The sequence below is a fragment of the Chanodichthys erythropterus genome, chromosome 24 (assembly GCF_024489055.1).
Source record: "Chanodichthys erythropterus isolate Z2021 chromosome 24, ASM2448905v1, whole genome shotgun sequence".
Classification (NCBI taxonomy): Eukaryota; Metazoa; Chordata; class Actinopteri; order Cypriniformes; family Xenocyprididae; genus Chanodichthys; species Chanodichthys erythropterus.
The window spans coordinates 119,810-147,408 of NC_090244.1; the positions used below are offsets into that span (position 1 = coordinate 119,810).

General features: G+C 41.1%; 3 protein-coding genes across 15 annotated transcripts in view; all 3 read right to left on the reverse strand.

The window, feature by feature from the left end:
• Positions 1 to 1,030: 1,030 nt before the first annotated feature.
• On the reverse strand, positions 1,031 to 11,616 carry LOC137014508 (disintegrin and metalloproteinase domain-containing protein 10-like). 6 transcript variants are annotated; one of them, XR_010893855.1, is made up of 17 exons: positions 11,470 to 11,616; positions 10,595 to 10,745; positions 9,679 to 9,797; positions 9,177 to 9,335; positions 8,546 to 8,646; positions 8,327 to 8,467; positions 8,158 to 8,250; positions 7,885 to 8,068; positions 7,644 to 7,807; positions 7,349 to 7,532; positions 7,107 to 7,257; positions 6,040 to 6,223; positions 5,435 to 5,543; positions 4,168 to 4,388; positions 3,966 to 4,092; positions 1,691 to 3,850; positions 1,031 to 1,609 (listed from the first exon to the last, which is right to left on the reverse strand). XR_010893855.1 is itself a non-coding variant. In XM_067378858.1 (16 exons), exons 1-16 carry the CDS (start codon positions 11,540 to 11,542, stop codon positions 3,648 to 3,650), a joined length of 2,364 nt encoding a protein of 787 aa, XP_067234959.1. In that variant the 5' UTR covers positions 11,543 to 11,616; the 3' UTR covers positions 1,031 to 3,647. The 6 variants fall into 6 exon arrangements, 5 of the variants coding, with proteins under 5 accessions (XP_067234959.1, XP_067234963.1, XP_067234962.1 ...); XM_067378858.1 differs by having other exon boundaries at positions 1,031 to 3,850; XM_067378861.1 differs by lacking the exon at positions 11,470 to 11,616 and adding an exon at positions 9,887 to 10,018 and having other exon boundaries at positions 1,032 to 3,850; positions 10,577 to 10,733.
• Positions 11,617 to 12,952: 1,336 nt separating this feature from the next.
• LOC137014510 (GTPase IMAP family member 8-like) lies at positions 12,953 to 19,921 on the reverse strand. Of its 2 annotated transcripts, XM_067378864.1 has the most exons (9): positions 19,793 to 19,921; positions 19,613 to 19,646; positions 17,973 to 18,671; positions 16,562 to 17,266; positions 15,426 to 16,093; positions 15,121 to 15,181; positions 14,940 to 15,041; positions 14,735 to 14,794; positions 12,953 to 14,406 (listed from the first exon to the last, which is right to left on the reverse strand). In XM_067378864.1, exons 2-5 carry the CDS (start codon positions 19,635 to 19,637, stop codon positions 15,843 to 15,845), a joined length of 1,680 nt encoding a protein of 559 aa, XP_067234965.1. In that variant the 5' UTR covers positions 19,638 to 19,646; positions 19,793 to 19,921; the 3' UTR covers positions 12,953 to 14,406; positions 14,735 to 14,794; positions 14,940 to 15,041; positions 15,121 to 15,181; positions 15,426 to 15,842. The 2 variants fall into 2 exon arrangements, with proteins under 2 accessions (XP_067234965.1, XP_067234964.1); XM_067378863.1 differs by having other exon boundaries at positions 19,613 to 19,907.
• Positions 19,922 to 21,227: 1,306 nt separating this feature from the next.
• Positions 21,228 to 27,599, reverse strand: part of cntn1a (contactin 1a) — a 38,891-nt gene continuing 32,519 nt past the window's right edge. For 6 of the 7 annotated variants that reach the window (XM_067379042.1, XM_067379043.1, XM_067379045.1 and 3 more), the window contains 3 exons: positions 26,913 to 27,002; positions 24,801 to 24,890; positions 21,228 to 22,427 (listed from right to left, as the gene is read on the reverse strand). In XM_067379042.1, the coding sequence (XP_067235143.1) occupies positions 22,354 to 22,427; positions 24,801 to 24,890; positions 26,913 to 27,002 (254 nt within the window). In that variant the 3' untranslated portion in view covers positions 21,228 to 22,353. The remainder of the gene's footprint in view (positions 22,428 to 24,800; positions 24,891 to 26,912; positions 27,003 to 27,599) is intronic. The other variant, XM_067379048.1, reaches the window with a different exon arrangement.

Here is a 27,599-nt window from a genome sequence, read left to right on the forward strand (position 1 = left end):
CAGTATAAGGACTGTGTGTGTCTGATCTATCAGTGTAAGGACTGTGTGTGTCTGATCTATCAGTGTAAGGACTGTGTGTGTCTGATCTATCAGCGTAAGGACTGAGTGTGTCTGATCTATCAGTGTGTCTGATCTATCAGTATAAGGACTGTGTGGTGTCTGATCTTTCAGTGTAAGGACCGAGTGTGTCTGATCCATCAGCGTAAGGACTGTGTGTGTCTGATCTATCAGTGTAAGGACTGTGTGTGTCTGATCTATCAGTGTGTCTGATCTATCAGCGTAAGGACTGTGTGTGTCTGATCTATCAGTGTAAGGACTGTGTGTGTCTGATCTATCAGTGTGTCTGATCTAAGCACTGTGTGTGTCTGATCTATCAGTGTAAGGACTGTGTGTGTCTGATCTATCAGTGTAAGGACCGAGTGTGTCTGATCTATCAGCGTAAGGACTGTGTGTGTCTGATCTATCAGTGTAAGGACTGTGTGTGTCTGATCTATCAGCGTAAGGACTGTGTGTGTCTGATCTATCAGTGTAAGGACTGTGTGTGTCTGATCTATCAGTGTAAGGACTGAGTGTGTCTGATCTATCAGTGTGTCTGATCTATCAGTGTAAGGACTGTGTGTGTCTGATCTATCAGCGTAAGGACTGAGTGTGTCTGATCTATCAGTGTAAGGACTGTGTGTCTGATCTATCAGTGTAAGGACTGTGTGTGTCTGATCTATCAGCGTAAGGACTGAGTGTGTCTGATCTATCAGTGTGTCTGATCTATCAGTATAAGGACTGTGTGTGTCTGATCTATCAGTGTAAGGACTGTGTGTGTCTGATCTATCAGTGTAAGGACTGTGTGTGTCTGATCTATCAGTATAAGGACTGTGTGTGTCTGATCTATCAGTGTGTCTGATCTAAGCACTGAGTGTGTCTGATCTATCAGCGTAAGGACTGTGTGTGTCTGATCTATCAGTGTCTGATCTATCAGTGTGTCTGATCTAAGCACTGTGTGTGTCTGATCTATCAGTGTGTCTGATCTATCAGTGTGTCTGATCTAAGCACTGTGTGTGTCTGATCTCTGTGCAGGACGTGGTTCTGTGGCGTTTCCGCTGAAGTCACGCGTCTGAAGCTGTCGGAGGAGCAGGAGTTCAGACGCTGCGCTCGGAGGACGGAGACACAGACATGAAGACGCACAGCAGCCGTTCAACCCAGTCTTTTTATTAATGCATTTCAAGTACTCCAAAAAAATTACATCTCTTTGCACAATACGTTTTGAAATGTTACGTAAAAATGTTCAAAGTGAACAAAAATTTAGGTACTGTATAAAACACAGTGAACATTAACAGACAGCAGTATTAATCTTTTTTTGTTCATTCGTTTCTCAATTTTAGTGTTCGGCCTATTTTCACCTACGACATTTGGACTCGATTAAGACTTTTTTCAGTGCACTTTTCCTCTATGAAATTTCACCAAGACTACGTAAAAATTAAAAGAAGTCAAATACAGGCAAATATTTAGATCTCCTCCGGTCCAGACCGCCGCAAAACCACCGAAGCGCCGCCTGGTTTCTTCATGGCAGACGGCAGTACGGAAAAGAAGAACCGGATGTGGCTCGGCGGCCGGCCTGGACTCGAACAAAAGAAAAGTATCAAAATGTACCTTCAAATATAACAGAAATTCTCCAGTTACTGTACATATTTTACACCTGCTGAGATGGTCCTGCTCTCTGTCAGAGAGAATGAAGGGAAGCGTGATGTTCCCTCGGCGAGCGGCCCTTCACACACCTGAGTCTGCCGCCCATCTGCAGGAGATGAGGAGGATGATGGAGGACTGTAAACTAACCCTTGTGTTAATAGAACCGTGAGAATCCTCTAGAGGAAACTGCAGCTACACATTAAAACACATTAGCAGGGAACAATCGTAACCGTCCTGCTCTCGAATAGATCAGCTGGGGTTCAAACCATGGTTTCAGCTCTTCACAGCAAACGCTGGATCTGAACATCCCAGAAACACTTTCAGTTACTTCAAATCTGAAACATGAGGAAGCTTGTTTCCGCCATTGAGTAAAAAGATAAAAAAAGGTTAATTACTACTTTTTCCTTGCAAAGTAGGACTTTATAACATACAGTTGAGAAAAAAAGCTTGCAATTACAAGAAAAGTCAGAATTGTGAGAAATAAAAACAATTGAGACAAAATTCATAACGTGTGGAAAAATCTGAAATGTGAGAAAAAAATGTATGTATTGCGAGTAATAAAAATTGCATGAAAAAGTAAGAATTGCAAGATATAAAAAGTCACATTGAGAAAAAAAAAATTCAGAATAGTGAGAAAAATCTGATTTGCAAAAAATTCTACAATTCTGACTTTCTCACAATTCAGAGAAAAATCTGACTTTTCTTGGGATTCTGAATTTTTACTTGCAATTATGATTTTTTTCCTCACAATTAATATTTTCTTCTCACATTTCAGACTTCCTCATGATTAAGAATTTTTTCTTGCAATTGTGAGTTTTATTTCTCACAATTCTGATTTTTTTCCTCACAATTCAATTGAAAAAAAAATTCAGAATTGCGAATTTGCAAAAGAAATGTTCAGAGTTGTAAGGAAAAAGCATCAATTGCAAGCAATAAAAACAACTGCGAGAAAAAATTCAGAATTGTGAGATAAAGTTGCATTTACTTTTTAAATCTTTTGTTCTGTGGCGGAAACAAGCTTCCATAGAAACGATCATGATCTTCATCATCATGGTCGTACCGCTAACACAAACACGATAAAATCAAGTTGTTCATGCACATTCCTCGTTCGGGGCGTGTACAGGAAGTGCAGTGGACGTGAGGACGTGATTGGAGATGAGCTATATACAAACACACACACAGAATGAAGCAGGTCAACGGCGGAATGACGTGGAGCGGCCGCCGCGGGATCCGTCCTCCTCGCGCCGAACCGCCGCCTTCGTTTGAGCGTTTTTGAGTCCTGAGTGTTGTCAACAAAACTGTAAATCTCTTATCGACAGTAGAAGAAATAATCTTCGTATAATACAGCTAATATCGTTTCTCTGTACAGCCGTGAGTCTGGAAAAGGGAAGGCGTAATATTTCTGGTCTTACAAAATAAAAGTCCTTTTCCGACCAGGTGGCAACGATTCGGGCCGAAGCTCCAGACGCTTCCTTAAAAAGATGATGTTTTCATATCAAACCACGTCGAGTCTCAAGTGTTTTCAAAGGAAAGAAGTGACTATCTACAAATACCCCGGTAAACCTTGGCACGCGAGGGCAAAACAAACAAACAAAAATAATCATTACGAAACAAAACTCAGGAACGGATCTGCTCCGTGAGTCCGAAGCAAACGTGAACGAGCGGCGGAGTTGTGGTTCGTTTTTACTCCAAAGAGAAACTCCAGTCTGAGGAAGCATTATGGACCTGGACTTGTTCCCGTAAAGCGTTCCAGTTTAGTGCGTGATCCCGGATGAAGCTCTGCCGTTACTGTGGTGATGATGTGGTGCGGCCCAGTTCGGTTCTTTGGAGTAAAGCCTCGCTCCGCGGCCCGACTGAAGGAGCGCATCCGCGGCCGCCGGAGCTCTAGAACGGGACGAGAGCGAGTTCTGGAGGGGGCGGCGGATGCGTCCTTCAGTCGGGCCGTGGACCGGCGGCTCCGGCGGCTCTCAGCGTCTCATCTGGCCCATCTGGTAGTTCTCGCGGGGCTGCCGGTGGTGGCGCTGCGGCTGCGGCTGGCGCTGGGCCTGACGGGGAGCCGGCCGCTGGTTCTGGTGGCCGTGAGCGTGCTGGTTCTGGTTGTGGTGCTGATGGTGCTGCTGCTGCTGCTGCTGCTGAGCGGCGTGTTGAGCTCGTCGTCTCTTCAGCGTTCCTGCAGCACAGAGACAGCGTGAGCACATGTGCATGTGAAACAGCGCGACAGGATTTCAGCGGAGGTGTGTGTGTGTGTGTGTGTGTGTGTGTGTGTGTGTGTGTGTGTGTGGTACCTGGCAGCGGTTTGGGAGGAGGCAGTTTGGGGTTGCTGCTGGGCGTGTGAACGCTGCAGATCTTAATGAATCCTGCCATCAGCATGATCAGAGCGATGCCCATCAGCAGCACCGCCCACCAGTGAGCCTGCGGAGGAAACACTCCATCAACACACGCTTCAGACTCAAACACAATCATGTGACCGCAGGAGAGGACACTTGCCACTATCCACTCGGCGATGTTCTCGTACAGCTCCGGGTTGAAGATGGCTTTCTTCAGGCGGGCCAGAGGACCGTCGGCGTCCACCAGACGGCACTTCATGAAGACGTCGCAGTAACCCTTGAAGTCGTTACAGGGCGACCCGGCCTGAAGAGTCGTGACCTTCTTATTGAAGAAGCGCGCGAGTCGCTCGGAGCCGGTGCTGCTGCAGGTGCTGGGGTTCACTGTCACACACACACACACACACACACACACACACACACACAGATATGAGGGTTATGTGGATTAACGTCAACATTTCACCATCTTCAGCAGAATGACACACAATCAATGTAGAAAACTAAGAAAAGTGGGTATTCTGTCTAGTTCTGCTGGTCTTACTGTGAATGATGTCTAATCATGTGATTTATTCATTTTTCATTTCTCAAAATCTGAATGATCTCAGTACTGAACTGCAATGAAAGAAACGTTATTGTTGTTCTTGATGCTTTAGTGTTTGGTTACACTTTATTTTACAGTGTATTTGTACTGCACTTATAATCAGGGTTTGTTTAGGGTTAGCTGATTGTAATTATGCCTAATTTACTGTTATTCTGTACATGTAAGGTGTGTAACATGAACACTGTAAAATAAAGAGTTACTGTTTTTTTAAACATCATCTGACATTAAAAAAATGAAAGAAATCAAGAAAATAATTGTGACATTTCAGAAACTAAATGAACATTTAAATTAATAAATTATGATTTAAAAGAAACTGAATATTCAGTGTAATTTTGTATGTCATTTGACAGAATATTTACTGATGAATCCAAATGAAGTCTGTTATGAATAGAGGAATAATAAGCATGATAATTAATGGCAACACTATCTCAATTCATACAAACACAACTGGCGCCATCTTGTGTGTCATTTAATAACTGCATTTAAAATGTGATAAAGGTGGTGTATATTCTCCAAAATATTCCCCTGTATGCATAACATATATCGCAAATGCATTCGTTAAAATCAGCACACACATTTATAGATAATACTGCAGGAATCAGAATTTGCTGGCATGATTTTCTCAAAGTGCCGTTGGTTTGGCAGTGTTTGTGTGTCAGAGACTCTGTAACGCTGGTATTATTAGTCGTCATAATCATTATTATCTTTTGTGTTATGGAAATGAAGCTACTCTGAGATGAGAGAAAGGTAAATTATTATAACGTGTCATCCTGAATCAGTGTCCACCGTGAGAATATCACATGACACACGTCACGCTCTCTGTACTGACTTTTCTCCATGCAGCACACGTGGCAGAGCTCCGTCTCGTCTTTGCCGTCCACACTGGCGCAGGTGCAGACCTCCAGACCGTACTTCTCACAGATGGACCCGGAGCAGCCCTGAACACACACACACACACACACACACACACACACACACACACACACACACACACACACACACACACACACACACACACACACAGGCTCAGACGTGACCATGTAACTCCAGTTGACCCCACAAAGTATGAAATACATGGAATCTTTGACTCCTTTACTTGGACCCCACAAGGACAAAATCTTTTATGCAAGACTAAATGTTGACTCAATTTACTATCATCCTTCCCTACACTAACCCTAAACGTACCCGTCACAGGAACCTAACATAATTCTAATATATATATCTAATATATATATACACACACTCACACAAGAATGTTAAAATTGCAGTTCCTGTGATGGCTAGGTTTAGGTATAGTGTAGGGAAGGGCCGTACTATAACGATTTTTAATATTTTGTCAAACTTTCTTATATATGATTTTTAAGATGTCATTCCTGATCTTAGTGCAGTATAACAAGGATGTGTGTGTGTGTGTGTGTGTGTGTGGTCACTCACCCCGTTGAGGCAGACCTGCGTGTCCCCGTGGCAGGCGGTGAAGTTGGCCTTGGGCTCAGAGGTGGGACACTGGGCGGAGACGCCGCTGCACATGCCCTGGTGAGCGCACTCGGACTCCTCACGACACTTCTCGTTTCGGCTCTTGTAGCTGCAGTCGGCCGTACAGCACGGACCCTGACTCGGACTGACACGGCACATACATCACATGACATGAATCAACACCTGAAACACTGTTCTTTTCTGATTCAAGGATGTGTGAGTGTATAATAACCAACGAAACAATCCAATCGGATGATGGAGAAATTAATGTAGGCTGGGGAAAGGAGAAGAACAACACTTCATATATTACATCACCTAACAATGAAAAATGTCATAAAGCATTTATTAATCTCAGTTCATGCTAATTTCAATATTTGATCAAAAGCTGTATCTGTTAATATTATTTAAAAGACTTGTTGTAACATGAACTATTTTATTAACTAACTTTATCAAAGATAAATAAACACTAACCCTAACAAACTTTGAAAATACTGCTAGACATTTTGAATCAACTGAGTCGAATGCTTCACAAAATGATTCACAAGCTGCTGACCCCTGCTGGTCAAAACTGTGTAAACATGCAGAAAAACACCAATTGTAAATGGTTTATTGAAAGTGTAATCTATTAATGCAATTAACAAATCATATAATAAGAGATTAGAGATAGGAGATTTTTAACTACAACTCTTACTTTTTAATCATACAAACGAGTCATTAAAAATGTCTACAAATTCATAAAACTGATCCGAGATCAGGTAAACTATTTTTAAAGTTTTGGCATAGCAAAACCTGGTTTAGTGAAATCACATGCCGGTTTGATACACGCTCCGAATCACTGGTTTGAAACAAATGATTCACACGTCTGAAGCTGCTCCGTACTGCTCACTGTTAGCTGATGTTTTAGTTAATGCATTGATGAAACCTCACTGTAAAGTGTAGCAGGAATCTGAATACAGGCCTTTTGATCTGAAATCAAGCCTATTATCAGGACCAATGAGGATGTCAGCACTGTGGCCCAGTGTTTTTACCTGCAGACTTTGTTGGGTTTGAGTTTGCATTTCCTGTTGTCCGGCTGATTGGCGTCGTAGCAGCACTCGTCTTTACACTGATCGCTGTATCCGCAGTCACACTCCTCGCCCGGCTCCACCAGCCCGTTCCCGCAGATCGGCTGCCCGGACTCTGCAGCACGCACACACACACACACACACACACAGGTCAGCTCCGGTCAGACCTCGGAGACTGCTTCTGTCGGTCGTGCCGAGCGTCTCACCCACGAAACAGCTGCCGCGCTTCTTCTCCAGCACCTGGCTGATGTTCTTGATGCTGCACACGGAGAACTTGTTGTTGTTCAGCTTGTCTCCGGATGTGGCGCGGGCGTACATGATGTAATTCCCCCGTTCCTTCTTATCCTGGCTCTTGGACTCACCCGGAGTGCACTCCGACCCGGAGTCATGCTGAGGGACCAAGACAAACCATCACCATCACTGTGTAATGTTTTCAAGCTTTCAGATCATGAACCACATGCACTCAGGCAGATGCGTGACCGGCAGGATCCTCAAACTCACCGGCGAGCCGAAGTTGTGTCCGACCTCATGTGCGAACGTGATGTGCGAGACTTTGGGAGGCACGTGCGAGGCGTAGTTCTGAACCGTGATGATTCCCGTGTTGAGAGACTTCTTCTTCCCGTCGGAATAGAGCTTGCTCTTCTCACAGATGCCTCCAGAACTCCCTGAGGAACACACACAGGATCATCAGAATCACCTGACACTGGCAGCTGAAGGTACATCATCACGCGGAAACGTTTACCGGCGGGAGCGCCGACCCAGGCCAGACCCAACACGCCATCGTCGAAGTCTCTGTCGGTGAAGACGTAGGCCAGGCAGTAGTCGTCGTGATTCTGCTCCGAGTTCAGCTCCAGGAACTTCTCCACGCCGATGTTGGCGAAGCGGAAAGGGTTGGACCGATCGCGCTCGTCACTGGTGGTGTTGATCTGAGAACGGCAGCGCAAAAACCAGTTCAAACCAGCAAAAACCTGTTCAAACCAGCTCACACCACATGATGATGAAGGGAAGCACTGACCCGTATCCTCTTCACCATGAAGCTGATGTTGCGGATGCCCATGAAGTCTGTGCCCTGGTAGATGGCGTCGATGGCCTTCACGTGACTGGAGATCTGAGCAGAACATCATCATCATCATCATCATCATCATCACGTCTCTGATTAAAGCAGTCACACAGCACGGGCGTACCTGAGCGATGACGGCCTCTCTGGTCTTGTAGTACTTGTAGAACAGGTGATCGGTCTGGATGAAGAGCTGACAGGTGTTCTTCTCCACCTGAGTCATCCTCTTCTTCCTCAGCAAGGCCTGCTCCTCCGCTGACCGGTTCTCCTGCAGAGAAAGAGAGTGTTTGTGCTCGTCCGTCTCTCTCAATAAAGACTGAACACAGTTAAACACTCGCCGTCGGACCTTCGCCGGTTCCTCCAGCACTGACGCCTGGTATTTCTTCATCCTGTCAAACACAGACGAATCCGCACAGCCGCCCTCCGGCCCGTACTTGTGAGGATATTCTGGATCACATGACAGAGACGTCAGCACATTACAATAAAGAAAACAGCAGTTATTATTCAGAAACATGTGACTGCTGAATGCACGATCGACCAATCAGAATCAAGCCCTGCAGAGAGACACACTGAAGCTATTTTAGGAGACAAAATTATCACGTCACTTTAAAAAAGAATATTTATGGACGCTCTGTTGCAGATTTAATAACTTGAGAGATTATTATTTTGAGGCTTTTATTCAGTTATATCGTGGAGCTCTGCAGACGGCACAGACGGATCACGGCACGCAGAAGGAAACACTCGTTTGCGATCCGCGACTGCTTATCAACACGTGCCGTTGTGAATAATCACGAGACGCGTCTTCTCATTGGATAAGGACTCGCAGTCTCATGAATATTTATGAGACACTGATGAGTCATCGGAATGTGAGGAAACATCACATCCTGATGAAGATTTAAACCCAGAAGATGAAAACAGAACCAGTTCAGATGGAGGCACACTAACATCTGTGTTTCAGGTCTAGACGGATCACTCACGGATGTCGTCCTCGTGGTAGATGACGGAGTGGAACGGGACGTTTTTATCCTGCAGGTATCTCTCGACCGGCTCCACGTAATACGTGCCTCGATGGGTCTGAATGAAGCCCTCGAACTTCCCGTCCACGACCGAGCCGTGCGTCAGAGTGCCGTGTTCTCCTGCGGAGCGGACGGGATGAGAGGAACACAAACTGAGACGAGCCTCAGACAGAACTGAATCATACAGAGTCAAACTGACACGCTTCAATCCGTTCTACAGTAACAGAAGAAAACTGTTTTATGTGCTCTTATACTCTCTTTCCTGCTGCTCGAGAAACATTTATGATTATTATCAGTGTTGAAACAGATTTCTGTGGAAACCTTTTATTTTTCAGGATTCTTTGATGAATATAAAGTTTATTTCTTTTGTCACATTATTAATGTCTTTCCTGTCACTCTTGATCAGTTTAACGAGTCCTTGCTGAATGAAAGTGTTAATTTCATGAGCGCAGGCGTGTCTGACCGTAGATCTGTCCGGTGTAGATGTGCGAGGTGTCGTACTCCAGCTCCTCTCCAGACATCTCCAGCTTGAAGTCGTCTGAAAACAGCCTGGTGTCTCGCTTCATCCGCAGGTTGAAATGCCTGGAGGTGGAAAAACTACATTTTAAACATGACTGCAATTTTACAAATGCTTTTACAGAGCGGCAGAAACAGAAAGAAGAAAAGATTACATGGAAAAAACAGCTTTAATGTTGAAAACAGGCTCAGCTCTTCCTGTCCTGATGATTTCTGATTACAAGACGACTTTGAGACTGAAAGACCCTGAGAGAGTGAAGATCTCACTGATTCACCTTCATATTCTTCTGAAAATCATAAAATCATCATGATAAACCGACAGAAACTGATTCACTGCAGATGTTTAGGTGTTCACAACAGAAGATCATACTTTCCTAATCTCAGCTAGTCACAGATCTCACAGCTCTGAACATCAGGGTGTTTCTACAGATGGGTCATAATAGACTGAATCATTCTGAATCAATCCTCATTTAGATGAACCGATAACGAATCTTAAATCAGAGGAATGGGTTAGTCTGTGCTGTTTTCAGCTCCAATAATCAATAAACTTTGAGCTTAGATACTTCTGATATGAAACAAAGTCTTAGATTTCATATGATTCTAATTTTATTACAAAGTTCAAAGAACAAATGTGTTTTTGTGGCTCTTTAATGATCATTGTAGCGCATCAGTTCATTCATTACATTAACATGTTCTTCAGTTTTTAATGTATGTTATGAATAAATCCAGTGTTTATGACAGCCATTCGAAAGGCTTATATTTAAATAAAACAAACTGAAACACAATCACGTCACATAAATGCAGTAATTAATATAAACACGGCCGGAGGGTGACACATACTGTACCTGCCGTCATGCCCTCACCTGCCGTGCGCGTGGAACTCCAGCTGCAGTTCGCGCTCCTGGTGCGACAGCGCCCTCCGGGCCCTCTGGTGACGGATGTGCAGCTGATCCGTGTCGTACGACAGACCCTCGTAGTGCCGGATGTACTTGTTCAGGGGGTTGCCATAGTAACCTGCTCGCCACACAAACATCACGGTTACAGCGCGGCCGTGATCACATGGTTTGTCATTCAGGACAGCAGTGAGAATAAACAAAGCCCTCCACCCTCCCCAGCACCACCTGCCCAGATCTGATATAAATACACCTCCATTTGACAGCATGAAATTATTAACAATAATTTTTATTTTTTGTAGAAAAGCACAGAAATGTTCATGCGACGCTGACAATGCTGTGATTTTGACACCATATAATAACGAGATCATCTCATGGGTCAAACACTGTCCGCTTCATCAGATATTCTGCTGTTTATCAGTCATATCAGTGTCATGAAGGCCCGGTTCATTCACAGACACTGGATCAGAGCCAGAGATGTTGAGTTTGACACACATTATAACACAATCATCACTGTATGGAGGATATGTGCAGATCACAGATGTGATTGTGGGAATGATGAGAGTGTTATGGAGTCTCTTCATCCATCTTAAGCTGATGTGTGTTAGCTCGTGTGTGTCAGCTCGATCTGATCCTGGATCCGCTCTTCCTCGATCCACTCAGCACATCTGAGCTCACAGACCCGGCCGCCATCGGATCCGTCGTGAATATCGACGGGAACGCGTCAGAATCGGGGAATCCGGGAATAATAGTCGCGGCTTTAGCGTTAGCACAGATGCTCGCGCGGAGCATCTCTGAATCGAGCCGAACCGGGTCGAAACACTGTCTCACACACTCACACTCACCTCGAGCGGGTCTGGAGGCGCACAAGAGGCACAGCAGCACCGGGAACACGGCCGTCATCGCGGATAAATGCATGTTTAGCGCATGGATGATGGACGGGTTGGGTTTTATTGTTTACAGCTTCAGTCTCGGGTTTGGGGCTTTGCGTGCTGACGTCAGACGCACAGAGACACGAGCACGAGCCCCTCCCCCACGCTCGAGCACTGCAACATCACAATCACAGCAGAGTCACAGAAACATCAGCTGAAATAAATATGATGGGCTTTATGAAATATTACATATGAGGTTTATATCAGTCTGCCAGTAAATAGAGTCATGTCTGCAAGTTTACAAAGTACTTAACATATTTTTGGCCAAATTTGGCTCCTCAAGTATTAATCTTTCAGTTTCTAATTGCATCATGTTGCTTTAGCCTGTAATGTTATGCTGTAGTTTAAAAAGACTGTTAAACACGTCATATGACATTATTTCTCCTTCTTCCAGGCCTAAAACACTAATGAACATGTGGCTGTTGTCTTTATTCTTTCAGACATTATGATCATCCTCATATGATGGACCTCAATCCTAAAATTTAATCCTAATAACTTATATTCATGTGTAAAGACCAAATTTATACTGTGAAAATTAATATGATAAATATGCATAAAATAGTATTTGGACAGTATTTGGTTTTATTGGTTATTGAAGGACAGCAGCTGGTTTTGGTCAAAGGTCTCTTTGGAAACCATAAAGAATTGTGTGTGTGTGTGTGAGTTTCAGGAGAAGCGGACAGTCCATTAAAGTATCGGTCACTAGTCTAACATCTGCTGTAATAAAAGATTTATATATTGTCAACATGAGTTGGTCAGAATACTGAATGACCATCAGTGGAGAATGATGATTTTGTTCCTTCATTAATGTAGTTAATCTACCAGTTAACTAAAACCAGTCAGATCTCAGGTCCTGATTCATGCAGAATTAGTTTCAGTCAATGAAAGTGTGAATCTGTTGTTCAGTAAAGTGTTCAGATGATCAGTTAACCATGTTTCTCGTTTGTGTTCTCAGTTACACTGATCTTACACACATTAACCTGCTAACTTGATCCTAATGTAAAGCCTCTTCACAAAACAAAGACACAAAATAAAGTGTGACCGATTGTCTTATATACAGGCACATGTACACATTATCATATCAGGATAAGGGAAAGTGCTCAAAGTGTTTAAATCTTTCACTTCTGTTCCTACAGTATCAGTCTAGTTTCTACAAAAAGATCAAGGATGTGCAGCTGTTTTCACAAACACAATAACACGTTGTTGTAACTTCTTTCCAGAGTCTGCCAGTGAATTTGCACAAAAACAGACTGTATACACAAATAAAGGAAAAAACAGAAGTAAATGCTAAGGAATTAGTTTGCCTCTACAACACATACACACACACATACACACACACACACACACACACACACACACACACACACACACACACACACACACACACACACACAAGTCAAGTCACCTTTATTTATATAGCGCTTTTTACAATGCAGATTGTGTCAAAGCAGCTTTACATTGATAACTGGTACATAATTCTGGCTGCACAGCAGCTCTTCAAGAATAGTGTCGATGCAGGCAGATCAAAGCACTGTTGTCACGTCAAATCAAGTCAAGACACACACACACACACACATTTATGCAGATTTCATTAAACATGTTTTATGGACAGTGTCATTCATGAAGATTTAAGTGTTTTGTTTAAATGTCTTCTGTATACACGTCTGCTTAAATGTTCACCAAATTGAATTTAATTTGTTCTTGTACAATTTTACTGTTATTTACTGTGTTCATGACTATCAGAAAAACCCTGATTGTTCAAACTTGTGTGACTTCTGCAGATGAATAAAGCAGTGAAACAAACAAACGCTGTTGATGGACACTGAGGATCAAACTCAGACGTGTGTCGCCGATCACAGAGAAACACGGACACAGGAAAAACAATTAAAGAGTAAATTCAAAATCCAGCAGAACAATCCTCATTCAGAGCTGGATTCTTCTTCATGGAAAGAAACTGGCTATTTCAAATGGAACTTTCCTTAAGCTTTCACTGTAATAATTACTGCTATGTCTTCATTTACAATTATACACTTTTGTTTTATCGAAGCATAAGCACTTAGTGCTGCTTTAAACCAGGAGAAACACTTGAAACCACTGCTTTATTAAAAACAAGACGCTTCTGATCCTGATACGAGTGAAACCGCAGCGTTTCTCCTGATCAGAACACAAAATACACTCTATCATCAGATGATGACTCCAACACAAATCATATATTTCAGCAAACGCTCAAGAACGAGATGATTAATAAATGGATATTAACAGAGAAATTTAGTTTTCATTATGTATTACATCATTTCAGTTGTGTGTGAATCCTGTTCCTGGAGATCTACCTGTCAAACACACCTGAAGCAGCTGATGAAGATCTCCAGGATCACTTGAGACAGACAGCAGTGTTTGATCAGGGATGGAGATGAACTCTACAGGAAGATCTCCAGGAACAGCATTGGGCACCGCTGCCATCAGTCATTGAGTACAACAGGCTGCTATTTTCAGAAATCAGTTCAACATTGCAAATGTATACATGAGTCATGAGATACATGAGATTTTGAAATAGTAACATTTTTTCCCAATCAAAACTTAAACAGGCGTTTCCTCGTTTAGTTTGTGTCTTTGCTGGGCTGTACACATCACAGATCTGGCAGAACTGCACGAGTTTTAATGTCATCTTTAGTGTTACTGTAATCCAGATTGTACTGGTTCCAGAGCTGGAGTTTGTGTGTTGTCTCTTCAGAAGCGGACGGGACCGACGCACACTTCCAGGAACAGCTGTGTCCACAGGAACGGCACACGGGATCTCTCTGCTGCTCTTTGCTCACGGGATACCTCATGAAGTCTGGTGTCAGATCCTCACTGTGAAAGAACAGGTGAGAGTCAGACATGTGTCACACTGAATTTGTCATGCATGTACGTACAGTAAACTGTATATATAACTATAGTTGAAGAGAAAACTTGAAAAGCAACTAGTCTAGCTATGAATTGTCAGGGGACAAATATTGAATGATTCATGTTTTGAATAACAACAGGACTCATTTAGTATCTACCGTATTATGCAACACAGAAGTTTTCGTTGAATGTGAGAGTTCAGATTCATTAGCCACTATAGTAAACGACTGGAGGAACAACAATAACAAGCATGCATTAAAACTCTTCATGTTAAGAAAGCAGATGTTTACTGCACCAGTGGTGTGGAATCTGTCCGTCTGACACGTCGCTGCAAACGGATGATGCACACGATGATCTGTAAGTCAAAGCATTCAGGACAACTCATTAGCCAATGTTCATGTCACAGATACACCACTGCACATGACCCATATACTGCTGAATTTAACATATACAATGAAAAATACTTCAACAAATGATATCTGATATTAAATGTAATGCACCTGTGGTGGTCAGAGCTGAAGTTCGGTGGAGGTGGCATTGAAGCATCACTCTTCATTGACAGGTAACTCAACGTAGGTGACAGTCTGCCTCCGTCCTGCACACTAAACACAGAACCTAATGTAACTGGATGTCATTATTGACGATGGGAAAAGATGCATCTTCACAATATCAACATTTTACCAGAAAGGTACATGCGGCCTTTGGACAGCTTCTGCTCCCATGCTGCTGATTTCAGATCTCTCTATGGGAAAACAGGTAGAGCTGTAAATACTGCAAGCTTCTGTCATGCATGTATTTGCACTAATAAAAGCCTGTTCACAACAAACATAACAATAAAACTGAAAATCTAAAAGATTAGCAGAGTCCACGGCACAGCCATAACTGAGGAACGGATATTAATATAGTTATCGTCACAGATGTGAACGAGCTTTAAACCCTGCATTCACAGAGATGTGCTCATGTGGAAAAACAAACAATATACTCACATATCTTTGCTCAGTTTTCTTCTCTCGGTCTCTGTGCTCTTAATTCTCGCTCCTTTGCTCTCTCCTCCGCTCGCCTTCTCTCCTTCGCAGCATCTAAGATCTTTTGGTCTAGTTGGTAATAACAGTGCTTATTTTCTGCCGCCATCTCCTCGATCTTTTCACACAACTGCACGACCTGCATGCCATCATTCTTAACTTTGGTGTTGAGAACATGATATCTGTTTCCACATTTCTCCAGCAGCCTGTGGAGGGCGCCGCCTTCGCTCTCGATGTGCATCTCTATGGGCGTCTGTCCCAGCCAGTCTTCATGAGTGAACAGGACTATAGTGTGTTTCCACACTCTCTGGCTGAGAAGATCGAGATGTTCCTCCAGCACTCTGTTGTTCATCTCGCTGTATTTCGTGTCGACGCGGATGACTAGGAGAAGAGCGCGTGGCCCCGGGTGACACAAAAACAGACTAACTGGTACATTTTTGCAGTATTCTGCACATTTGGATCACTCCAGCAGGGCGACTCGACCACAGTAACTTCTCTGCCGGCCACCGTTCCCTGTTTAATCTCAGCCTGAACGGTAGTCTTTAGCTCGAACGCCTCTCGTCCCAGGATAGTGTTCCCGGCTGAACTCTTCCCAGCTGTTCTGTGGCCCATCAGCACCAGCCTTAGTACTCCTGTCAATGAGAAAAACAAGCTGTTTTAGAAGACCACAGATGACCAAAGGGCTTTCATTATGAATTATTATATGCACATGGTCCAAAAGCAGATGATTTTCAGATGAAAGACATTTACACTGCGTTGATGCTGTACTTTTTTATCAGTTTTCTGGGAATCAAACCCATGATCATAGCGTTGCGAGTACAGTGCTGACTGTTTGAGCTTCAGGAAAGCACACAGAATTATTGCTTTTCCACACTTCTTCTCTTAAACATTTTAAAATGTTGTCGGTTTTAAATACTGATTCTAAAATTAACAGTTTGTGGAAAACATTATTGTCAAATACAGTTATAAAAATACAATTTTTTTGTAATCCATGAGATCTATTTGTTTGCTGTTTTCACCTGATTTTTGTTTGATTTTCAGGAAATCACACTGAATCCAAAGGTCAATAAAGATTGTATTTTGAACATAAATGGGCTTACCAATTTGAGACCTGACATATACTCTCTGTTTTTGCACATTTTGCTGCCTCTGGTGAGCTCTCTCGTTTGCTTTCCTTTTCCTGTCTTCTGTATCTTTTAAAATCTCTCTGTCCATCTCGTAATGGCAGGAGCTGTTTTCGGCCACCATCTCTTCCACCTTGTCCAGGAGATCTTGGACTTGAACGCCAGCATGTCTTCTCTCAGTGTTGAGAACATGGTATCTGTGGCCGCATTTCTCCAGCAGCCAGCAGAGGGCGCCACCTTCGCTCTCAATGTGCATCTCTATGGGTGTGTCCTCTAGGTAGTTCTCAGAGGTGAACAGCACAATGATGTGCCTCCAGACTCTCTCTCCGAGTAGCTCTACATGTCCCTCGATCACGCTCCTGTCGGCTTCTCTGAAGGCCACGTCTGTGCGTACGCTCAGTAATATAGCGTGGGGTCCTGGAGCACACAGAGACGTGCTGAGGACGATCTCCTGCTGAAGTAACTGGCAGCTCTCTGTGATTTCTCTGTTCTTGCACCAGTCGGGGACTTCGACCAGAGTGATCTTTCTGCCTGCCGCCTCTCCCTGCCTCTTCACACACTCTGCACTTCTTCTGGACTCAAACTCCTTCTTGCCCAGGATGAAGTTTCCTGCAGAACTGTTTCCAGGTGCTCCGTGCTCCATCAGCACCAGCCTGATCTCGGACAGCTTCTGTGTGTGACCTGAGTCCAGACACAAAATCAGAATGATGTTTGTATGTTTACACACACAATGAATTGGTGACAGGAGATCCCAGCGCAGAAGAAAGTAATGCAGACATACATAGGAACGATCCATTTACATGATATACAAACATAACTAATAAAGCAAATTATGTTTTTATGAAAGCACCCACTTAAAATATTAATTTTAATACCAGACTCTGGTTTCTCCCAAGGTTTTTCTTCCATTCTGTCACCTGATGGAGTTTGGGTTCCTGGTCACTGTCGCCTCTGCTCAGCCAGGCTCAGACTGCAGGAGTTTCAGGCCCATTTATGCCCAATTTATGCTCCTGAGATTTTTCTTTTTGTTGGGGGGGTTATCTGGTAATGATGTGATGCAACCAGATTTCACAATTGGTTAAGATTTAAAAACTCCTGTAGTCTGAGCATGGCTTTAGTTGGGGACACCATTAAATATTACTGATCCTACGGTACTGGTTCTACACCATTCTGTAAGGCTGAATTAGTCTCAAATCTGATGAAGTTTGCATTACTGATTCTGTTATTTTCCTGTTTGTCACTGTGAAGCTGTTTTGGAACAATCTGTACTGTATAAAGCGCTGTAGAAATAAAGCTGATTAGACTTTATCTACACAAATGGGCAATGACTGTAGACAAAAACATGGTTATAGTAAAAGTCATTTGACTTCTTTCTTGGTAAACTCACCCATCTGTTCTCTGATTTTTACTCTCTTCTTCTGGGCTTTTATCTCTCTCTGTCTCGCTCTCTCCCTTGCCTCCTTTTTCTGCTTCTCTGCTTCTTCAGTATTGAGGTCTATGTAATAGTGGTGTTCATCATTTCCAGCCACCATCTCCTCGATCTTGTCCAGCAGGTCTGTGACCTGAGTGCCGTCACGGGTCCGCTTGCTGTTGAGAACATGATATCTGTTGCCGCATTTCTCCAGCAGCCACTGGAGGGCGCCGCCCTCACACTCAATGTGCATCTCTATGGATCTGTTTCCCAGGTGTCCTCCATCAATGAATAACACCATAACATGAGGCCAGACCCTCGTACCGAGCAGCTCAAGATGCTCCGCCGCTGATGTCCTGTGAGCCTCGGTGAACGAGATGTTTACAGGTACGACTATAAGGAAAGCGTGTGGACCTGGAGGGCACAGACCTGGGCTGATCACAATCTCCCGTTTGAGTAACTCAGTACTGTCGTCTGTCTGTCCAACTGACCAGCCTGGAGCTTCAACCACAGTCAGCGGCCTGCCGTTCACCTGTCCCTGTCTGACCACACACTCCAGACTTCTCTTCGACTCAAAGTCCCGTCTGTCTAGGATTGTGTTTCCTGCTGAACTTTTCCCTGCATTCTGAAATCCCAGCAGAACAATCCTCATTGGCATCAGGGAGCTGGATTCTCCTTCATGGAAAGAAACAGACAGTTTCAAATGGAAACAGATACAATTGAACCTCCAAGATGGAGCGCTTAGTTCAAACGGGCATTAATACTAATGAGCAATTTCACCTTAAGATGATCTAAAAGAAGAGAAAACAAAGCTAAAATCTTTACAGACACACGATGTAATGCAAACGCCTGTTTTGGCAGATGAATGGTGACGTCTTTTTGTTCTGATTCAGATTTGATCAAAATGACTCTAGTAGTTTAACCCTCCCAAGTGGTTCGGTCATTTTCGACCGATTTCAAAACCACTTACACACACACACACACACACACACACACACACACACTGAACTTGCACTTCAGAGGGATAAAAACAAGTACTAATCTTTGACAAATAACAGTAGAATAATGTCTAAAATATCCAAATGTATATTTTCTTTCACAAATCTAGAATTCTTTCACAGTAGCTGCAGAGAACACATCAGCCATCTGCTGGCCATCGTTTTCATGACATGATTTTGACATGATATTTATGTTATTGTTCTTTTTTCCACCAGATGGCAAAAAAACAAACAAACAAACAACAACAAAAAATAACCCCCACAGCCAAGTGCATAATTTTAATGTTACTACTTATGAGAAATTAGTGTTATATTAAACAAACAAGGAGAGTTAAAAACTGTCATCTTTGTGCAAGAAAATCTCGCCAGTCATGATTATCTGAAAGCACTTTCTGTTTGGAGCAGCAGGAAATGACAGTGGACTACTGATCCATCGCAATTACAGCACAGATCTCAAAAGATTTGTAAGATTAAACATTGAGTATGTTTTGCAATGTTACTTTCCGTTTCTTTGTAATTATTATGAAATTTAGCAATTTTTAAGGGAAAAGGGGAAAAAAATTTGACTGTATGCTGTGTCGCAGTAGTAACTGTAACAAATGTGTTTTCAGCACTCACCTTTGAGTGAAGTATTTGCCATCATCCTCTTGTTCTGTCAACAAAAGAAGTTTACAGTCACAGAATGACTTCTGAGAAGACGAATGTCAGACCAACCATACAGTAAATCAGTCCAACGCATCAGACGTCACTAAACACTAAAGAGAGAAAAGTGAAACTCAGAAAATAACAATAACCTACTTCATCAGAGCGATTTTAAGTTGCGCGTTTTTGATTTCACTGGTCTGGATATTCAACTTTAAAATTTAATGAAATTCAGAGACCGAATTTTACGAAACGCATTCACTTCCGTGCACTCGAGTGGGAAATATAATAGGAAGAGTAGGAAGTGAGCAGAAAGCATGACGTCAAAACATGGACCCGATGAAACTACACTGACATTGTGAAATACAATCAAATACACGGGAACCTGGACTGGACCCCTGCTCTCTGATGCTTGATGAAATACATTTAACATAAACTAGCATAGGTGCTGAACAAAAATTATACCATTATCAAACCAATCCAGACAGACAGATAGACAGATAGATAGACAGATTGACAGATAGACAGATAGATAGACAGATCGTAGTTTACAAGCATGTTTTTGTGTCGCATAAAAAATGTATCCCACTCATTTGAGCGCATATGTTTTTTATACGCATTTTTAGAATTTATGTGCATCTTGTTTATATCCAGCATTTTTTTATGCGATATCCCAAAATGCATAGCTTATGAACCCTATATTATTCTGTGGACACCACTTAGACAGCCAGCCATTGAGTGATGATTGAGTCTGCTAAGTATCTCATCACTCAACAGGAAGAGGGCCAGAGCAAATTACAGTGTCTGACATCATACTTGCGAGTTCACACACCTCTTTAATGTTAATTTTAGTGATCTATTCTGAATTTAATGATTCGGACATCATTAGTGCCGACGTGAATGATAATCTTATAAATCTAATAGAATTACAGTATGTCTGTACTTTCTTCTGCACTGGAAGCTTCTTCTGTCACCAAGACAAATTCCTTGTGTGTGTAAACATACTTGGCAATAAAGTTCATTCTGATTCTTTTCCCCAGCATCATCTTCTCGTTGATTTGGTGAACAGACCACAGTATTGACTAAAGGATTATAATTTGTACCTTTTAACCATACCAATCCATTCATGGGTTAATGTTGAATTGTTACTTTTTGTGAGACAAAGTGTATCATTTATCCTGGCTAAGCCAAGAGTCCTTTCTGTGTGGAGTTTGCATGTTCTCAGTGTCAGTGTGGGTTTGCTCTGGTTAGGTGGATTGGTCATGCCAAATGTGCTGGTTTGCATTGGGTGAATACCTTTTAGACTTGTAGAAATTATGAAAATCAGTGGTTGCAGGAATCTCAAAGTATAGTGCATAAAATTTAATAGAATTACAGTGAGAAGCCTTGAAAATACTTACTGATGACCCCTCTTTAACAATCCAACCAGTAGTTAAAAGATTTGTCATTATAAATTCTACTACATATACAACAAAAATTAAAGACACGTTACAAGATAAGTTGTTTATAAAAAAATCTATTCAATCTGACTGAGATTGAGAAGAACAGATCGATTCAATGAGAAACACAGCAGACGAGTTTGTTTGGTCTCTATAAAGTTTAATTGAATGAAGCAGGTAATCACTGACAGGTTAGTCTAGTTAAAGAGTCTGACCTGTGCTTGAACTGAACCAATGAGTATGAAGATCAGTCCATTCAATCCCATCATGCATCTGGCCTCTGAGTAACTGCAGGCCGCTAAAGCTCAAGGCATCCATGCATTTGGCAAAACTCTCTCACGCAGACGCAGATCAGGAGCAAAAGCACTTCAACCAGGAGAAACACTTGAAACCACTGCTTCATGAAAAACAAGACGCTTCTGATCCTGATACGAGTTTCTCCTGATCAGAACACAAAATACACTCTATCATCAGATGATGACTCCAACACAAATCATATATTTCAGCAAACGCTCCAGAGCGAATGATTCAGGACTGGAATGAATCAGTTTTTGTTTGAATATAAACAGACTGATGTTCATTAAAGTTAGCGACCGTTACAAACATTATTATGAAAATAAAACGCAGTTCAATGACATTCATCACAAATCACCTGCGAACGACAGAACGATACAGTCAAAACAAGCGTTTGTGCTCAGGAATCAGTGCTAATGAATCAATTATAAATCATCACATGATCATTATATTCATCTGATTCACACACGCATTCGTTTACATCAGCTGATCATATTTCATTAGATTGAAAACAAACACAAACGTCCGTCTCATTCAGCCGCTGACGCTCCAATGCAGAAATTATAGTCCTAATTAAAAAATCTAGAGATATGCTAATATAAAAACAGATACAATATCGAATAGACCAATATCTATATAAATTATTGCATATATAATAAACCAGTAAAAGTGAATGAATTGTTGCTTTGCTTTGACTGTATCCGTCACAGAAATAAGAGAAAGCCACTGATCTGACGACGACATGAAGACAAACATGAGACGCTCAAACGCTGATCCGTCCCCGCTGAACCTCACAGGAAGTCTCGCAGCAGCACTTCCTGTGGCAGCTCCCGCTGGACCAATCAGAGATGAGATGTTGTAAGGCATATTGAACTGACATTGAACACACGCTCTGTCCTGAATCTTCAGTCCGGACGGACTCAGGAATATGAGCGCGTTTCATCCGTGAGAGTTCAGCTTCATTGAATCAGGATGAATCTACATTCAGAGGATCAAACTCAGCAGAGCCACGAGGAGCAGCGAGAAGAGGCCGAGAGACGCCAGAGCTCCTGCCGCACCTGCACACACACACACACACATCATCAGAAAACACACACACACACATGAACTGAATCAACATCGAACTGAACTGAATCAACACTGAACTGAACTGAATCAACACTGAACTAGCACTGAACTAAACTGAATCAACATCGAACTGAACTGAATCAACATTGAACTGAACTGAATCAACATTGAACTGAACTGAATCAACATTGAACTGAACTAGCACTGAACTAAACTGAATCAACATCGAACTGAACTGAATCAACATTGAACTGAACTGAATCAACATTGAACTGAACTGAATCAACATTGAACTGAACCAACATTGAACTAAACTGAATCAGCACTGAACTAAACTGAATCAACATTGAACTGAATCAACATTGAACTGAACTGAATCAACACTGAACTGAACTGAATCAACACTGAACTGAATCAACACTGAACTAAACTGAATCAACATTGAACTGAACCAACATTGAACTAAACTGAATCAACACTGAACTAAACTGAATCAACACTGAACTGAACTGAATCAACACTGAACTGAATCAACACTGAACTGAATCAACACTAAACTAAACTGAATCAACATTGAACTGAACCAACATTGAACTAAACTGAATCAACACTGAACTAAACTGAATCAACATTGAACTGAATCAACATTGAACTGAACTGAATCAACACTGAACTGAACTGAATCAACATTGAACTGAACCAACATTGAACTAAACTGAATCAGCACTGAACTGAACTGAATCAACACTGAACTGAATCAACATTGAGCTGAATCAACATTGAACTGAACTGAATCAACACTGAACTGAACTGAATCAACACTGAACTAAACTGAATCAACATTGAACTGAATCAACATTGAACTGAACTAAATAACACTGAACTGAACTGAATCAACACTGAACTAAACTGAATCAACATTAAACTGAACCAACATTGAACTAAACTGAATCAACATTGAACTGAATCAACATTGAACTGAACTGAATCAACACTGAACTGAACTGAATCAACATTGAACTGAACCAACATTGAACTAAACTGAATCAGCACTGAACTGAACTGAATCAACACTGAACTGAATCAACGTTGAACTGAACTGAATCAACACTGAACTGAATCAACACTGAACTGAACTGAATCAACACTGAACTGAATCAACACTGAACTGAACTGAATCAACATTGAACTAAACTGAATCAACACTGAACTGAACTGAATCAACATTGAACTGAACTGAATCAACACTGAACTAAACTGAATCAACATTGAACTGAATCAACACTGAACTGAACTGAATCAACATTGAACTGAACCAACATTGAACTAAACTGAATCAACACTGAACTAAACTGAATCAACACTGAACTAAACTGAATCAACACTGAACTAAACTGAATCAACATTGAACTGAATCAACATTGAACTGAACTGAATCAACACTGAACTAAACTGAATCAACACTGAACTAAACTGAATCAACACTGAACTGAATCAACGTTGAACTGAACTGAATCAACACTGAACTGAACTGAATCAACATTGAACTGAATCAACATTGAACTGAACTGAATCAACACTGAACTGAACTAAATCAACATTAAACTGAACCAACATTGAACTAAACTGAATCAACACTGAACTAAACTGAATCAGCACTGAACTAAACTGAATCAACATTGAACTGAATCAACACTGAACTGAATCAACATTGAACTGAATCAACATTGAACTGAACTAAATAACACTGAACTGAACTGAATCAACACTGAACTGAATCAACATTGAACTGAATCAACATTGAACTGAACTAAATAACACTGAACTGAACTGAATCAACACTGAACTAAACTGAATCAACATTGAACTGAACCAACATTGAACTAAACTGAATCAACACTGAACTAAACTGAATCAACATTGAACTGAATCAACATTGAACTGAATCAACATTGAACTGAACTGAATCAACACTGAACTAAACTGAATCAACACTGAACTGAACCAAGGTCAAGTCAAGGTGAAAGTCAAGTTTATTTATAGAGCCCTTTAAAACAGCATAAATGCTGACCAAAGTGCTGCACAATATACCAAACAAAACATCCTCATACAATACAATTTAAACATTAATAATAAAATATCAAAAGAAAACAAACAAAAGTAATAAAATTAAGACAGGAACATCATGCAATATAAAACAATAATTAAGGCTAAAAACTTTATATCAAATTTATTACACATATGCCTGAGAAAAAAGTATGTTTTGCGAGAAGATTTAAATGTAGAAAGAGAAGGGGAAAGTCTATTAGACACAGGTAGGGAAATCCAGAGCTTAGGACCGTGAACTGAGAAAGCTCTGTCACCTTTGGATTTAAGTCGGGATTTTGGAACATTTAATATCATCTGGGTTGAAGATCTGAGCGTTGTCACAGGGGAATACGAATGGATAAGTTCTGAAATATAAGAAGGGGCAAGACCATGAATTGATTTAAATACAAATACCAAAACCTTAAAATCAACTCTGAAACGAACGGGTAGCCAATGAAGTGACGACAGCACAGGTGTAATATGTTCTCTCTTTTTTGTCCCTGTTAAAAAACGAGCCGCAGCATTCTGTACTAGTTGTAATCGCGGAAGCGAGGACTGATTTATTTCAGCATAAAGAGCATTGCAATAATCCAGCCTGGTTGAAATAAACGCATGAATAACAGTCTCCAAATCACTAAAGCTCAGAATATTTTTCAGCTTGCGAAGTCCCCTAAGCTGCAGAAAACTGGCTCTAACTACAGAGTTGATTTGTTTATCAAATTTTAACTCAGGGTCAAGGGTAACTCCCAGATTTTGAACTTTATCACAAATGTTATCTTGAAGGGGGCCTAGGGTAGAACTTATGTTATTTAAAAGGTGTAAAGGGCCTAACAACATAACATCAGTCTTCTTCTGATTTAGTTGAAGGAAATTATTGTCCATCCAACATTGAACTAAACTGAATCAACATTGAACTGAACTGAATTAACACTGAACTAAACTGAATCAACACTGAACTGAACTAAATTAACACTGAACTGAACAGAATCAACATTGAACTGAACTAAATCAACACTGAACTGAACTGAATCAACATTGAACTGAACTGAATTAACACTGAACTAAACTGAATCAACACTGAACTGAACTAAATTAACACTGAACTGAACTGAATCAACATTGAACTGAACTAAATCAACACTGAACTGAACTGAATAAACATTGAACTGAACTGAATTAACACTGAACTAAACTGAATCAACACTGAACTGAACTAAATTAACACTGAACTGAACTGAATCAACATTGAACTGAACTAAATCAACACTGAACTGAACTGAATCAACACTGAACTAAACTGAATCAACACTGAACTGAACTGAATCAACATTGAACTGAACTGAATTAACACTGAACTAAACTGAATCAACACTGAACTGAACTAAATTAACACTGAACTGAACTGAATCAACACTGAACTAAACTGAATCAACACTGAACTAAACTGAATCAACATTGAACTGAATCAACATTGAACTGAATCAACATTGAACTGAACTGAATCAACACTGAACTAAACTGAATCAACACTGAACTAAACTGAATCAACACTGAACTGAATCAACGTTGAACTGAACTGAATCAACACTGAACTGAACTGAATCAACATTGAACTGAATCAACATTGAACTGAACTGAATCAACACTGAACTGAACTAAATCAACATTAAACTGAACCAACATTGAACTAAACTGAATCAACACTGAACTAAACTGAATCAGCACTGAACTAAACTGAATCAACATTGAACTGAATCAACACTGAACTGAACTGAATCAACATTGAACTGAATCAACATTGAACTGAACTAAATAACACTGAACTGAACTGAATCAACACTGAACTAAACTGAATCAACATTGAACTGAACCAACATTGAACTAAACTGAATCAACACTGAACTAAACTGAATCAACACTGAACTAAACTGAATCTTCATTGAACTGAATCAACATTGAACTGAACTGAATCAACACTGAACTAAACTGAATCAACACTGAACTAAACTGAATCAACACTGAACTGAACCAAGGTCAAGTCAAGGTGAAAGTCAAGTTTATTTATAGAGCCCTTTAAAACAGCATAAATGCTGACCAAAGTGCTGCACAATATACCAAACAAAACATCCTCATACAATACAATTTAAACATTAATAATAAAATATCAAAAGAAAACAAACAAAAGTAATAAAATTAAGACAGGAACATCATGCAATATAAAACAATAATTAAGGCTAAAAACTTTATATCAAATTTATTACACATATGCCTGAGAAAAAAGTATGTTTTGCGAGAAGATTTAAATGTAGAAAGAGAAGGGGAAAGTCTATTAGACACAGGTAGGGAAATCCAGAGCTTAGGACCGTGAACTGAGAAAGCTCTGTCACCTTTGGATTTAAGTCGGGATTTTGGAACATTTAATATCATCTGGGTTGAAGATCTGAGCGTTGTCACAGGGGAATACGAATGGATAAGTTCTGAAATATAAGAAGGGGCAAGACCATGAATTGATTTAAATACAAATACCAAAACCTTAAAATCAACTCTGAAACGAACGGGTAGCCAATGAAGTGACGACAGCACAGGTGTAATATGTTCTCTCTTTTTTGTCCCTGTTAAAAAACGAGCCGCAGCATTCTGTACTAGTTGTAATCGCGGAAGCGAGGACTGATTTATTTCAGCATAAAGAGCATTGCAATAATCCAGCCTGGTTGAAATAAACGCATGAATAACAGTCTCCAAATCACTAAAGCTCAGAATATTTTTCAGCTTGCGAAGTCCCCTAAGCTGCAGAAAACTGGCTCTAACTACAGAGTTGATTTGTTTATCAAATTTTAACTCAGGGTCAAGGGTAACTCCCAGATTTTTAACTTTATCACAAATGTTATCTTGAAGGGGGCCTAGGGTAGAACTTATGTTATTTAAAAGGTGTAAAGGGCCTAACAACATAACATCAGTCTTCTTCTGATTTAGTTGAAGGAAATTATTGTCCATCCAACATTGAACTAAACTGAATCAACATTGAACTGAACTGAATCAACACTGAACTAAACTGAATCAACACTGAACTGAAC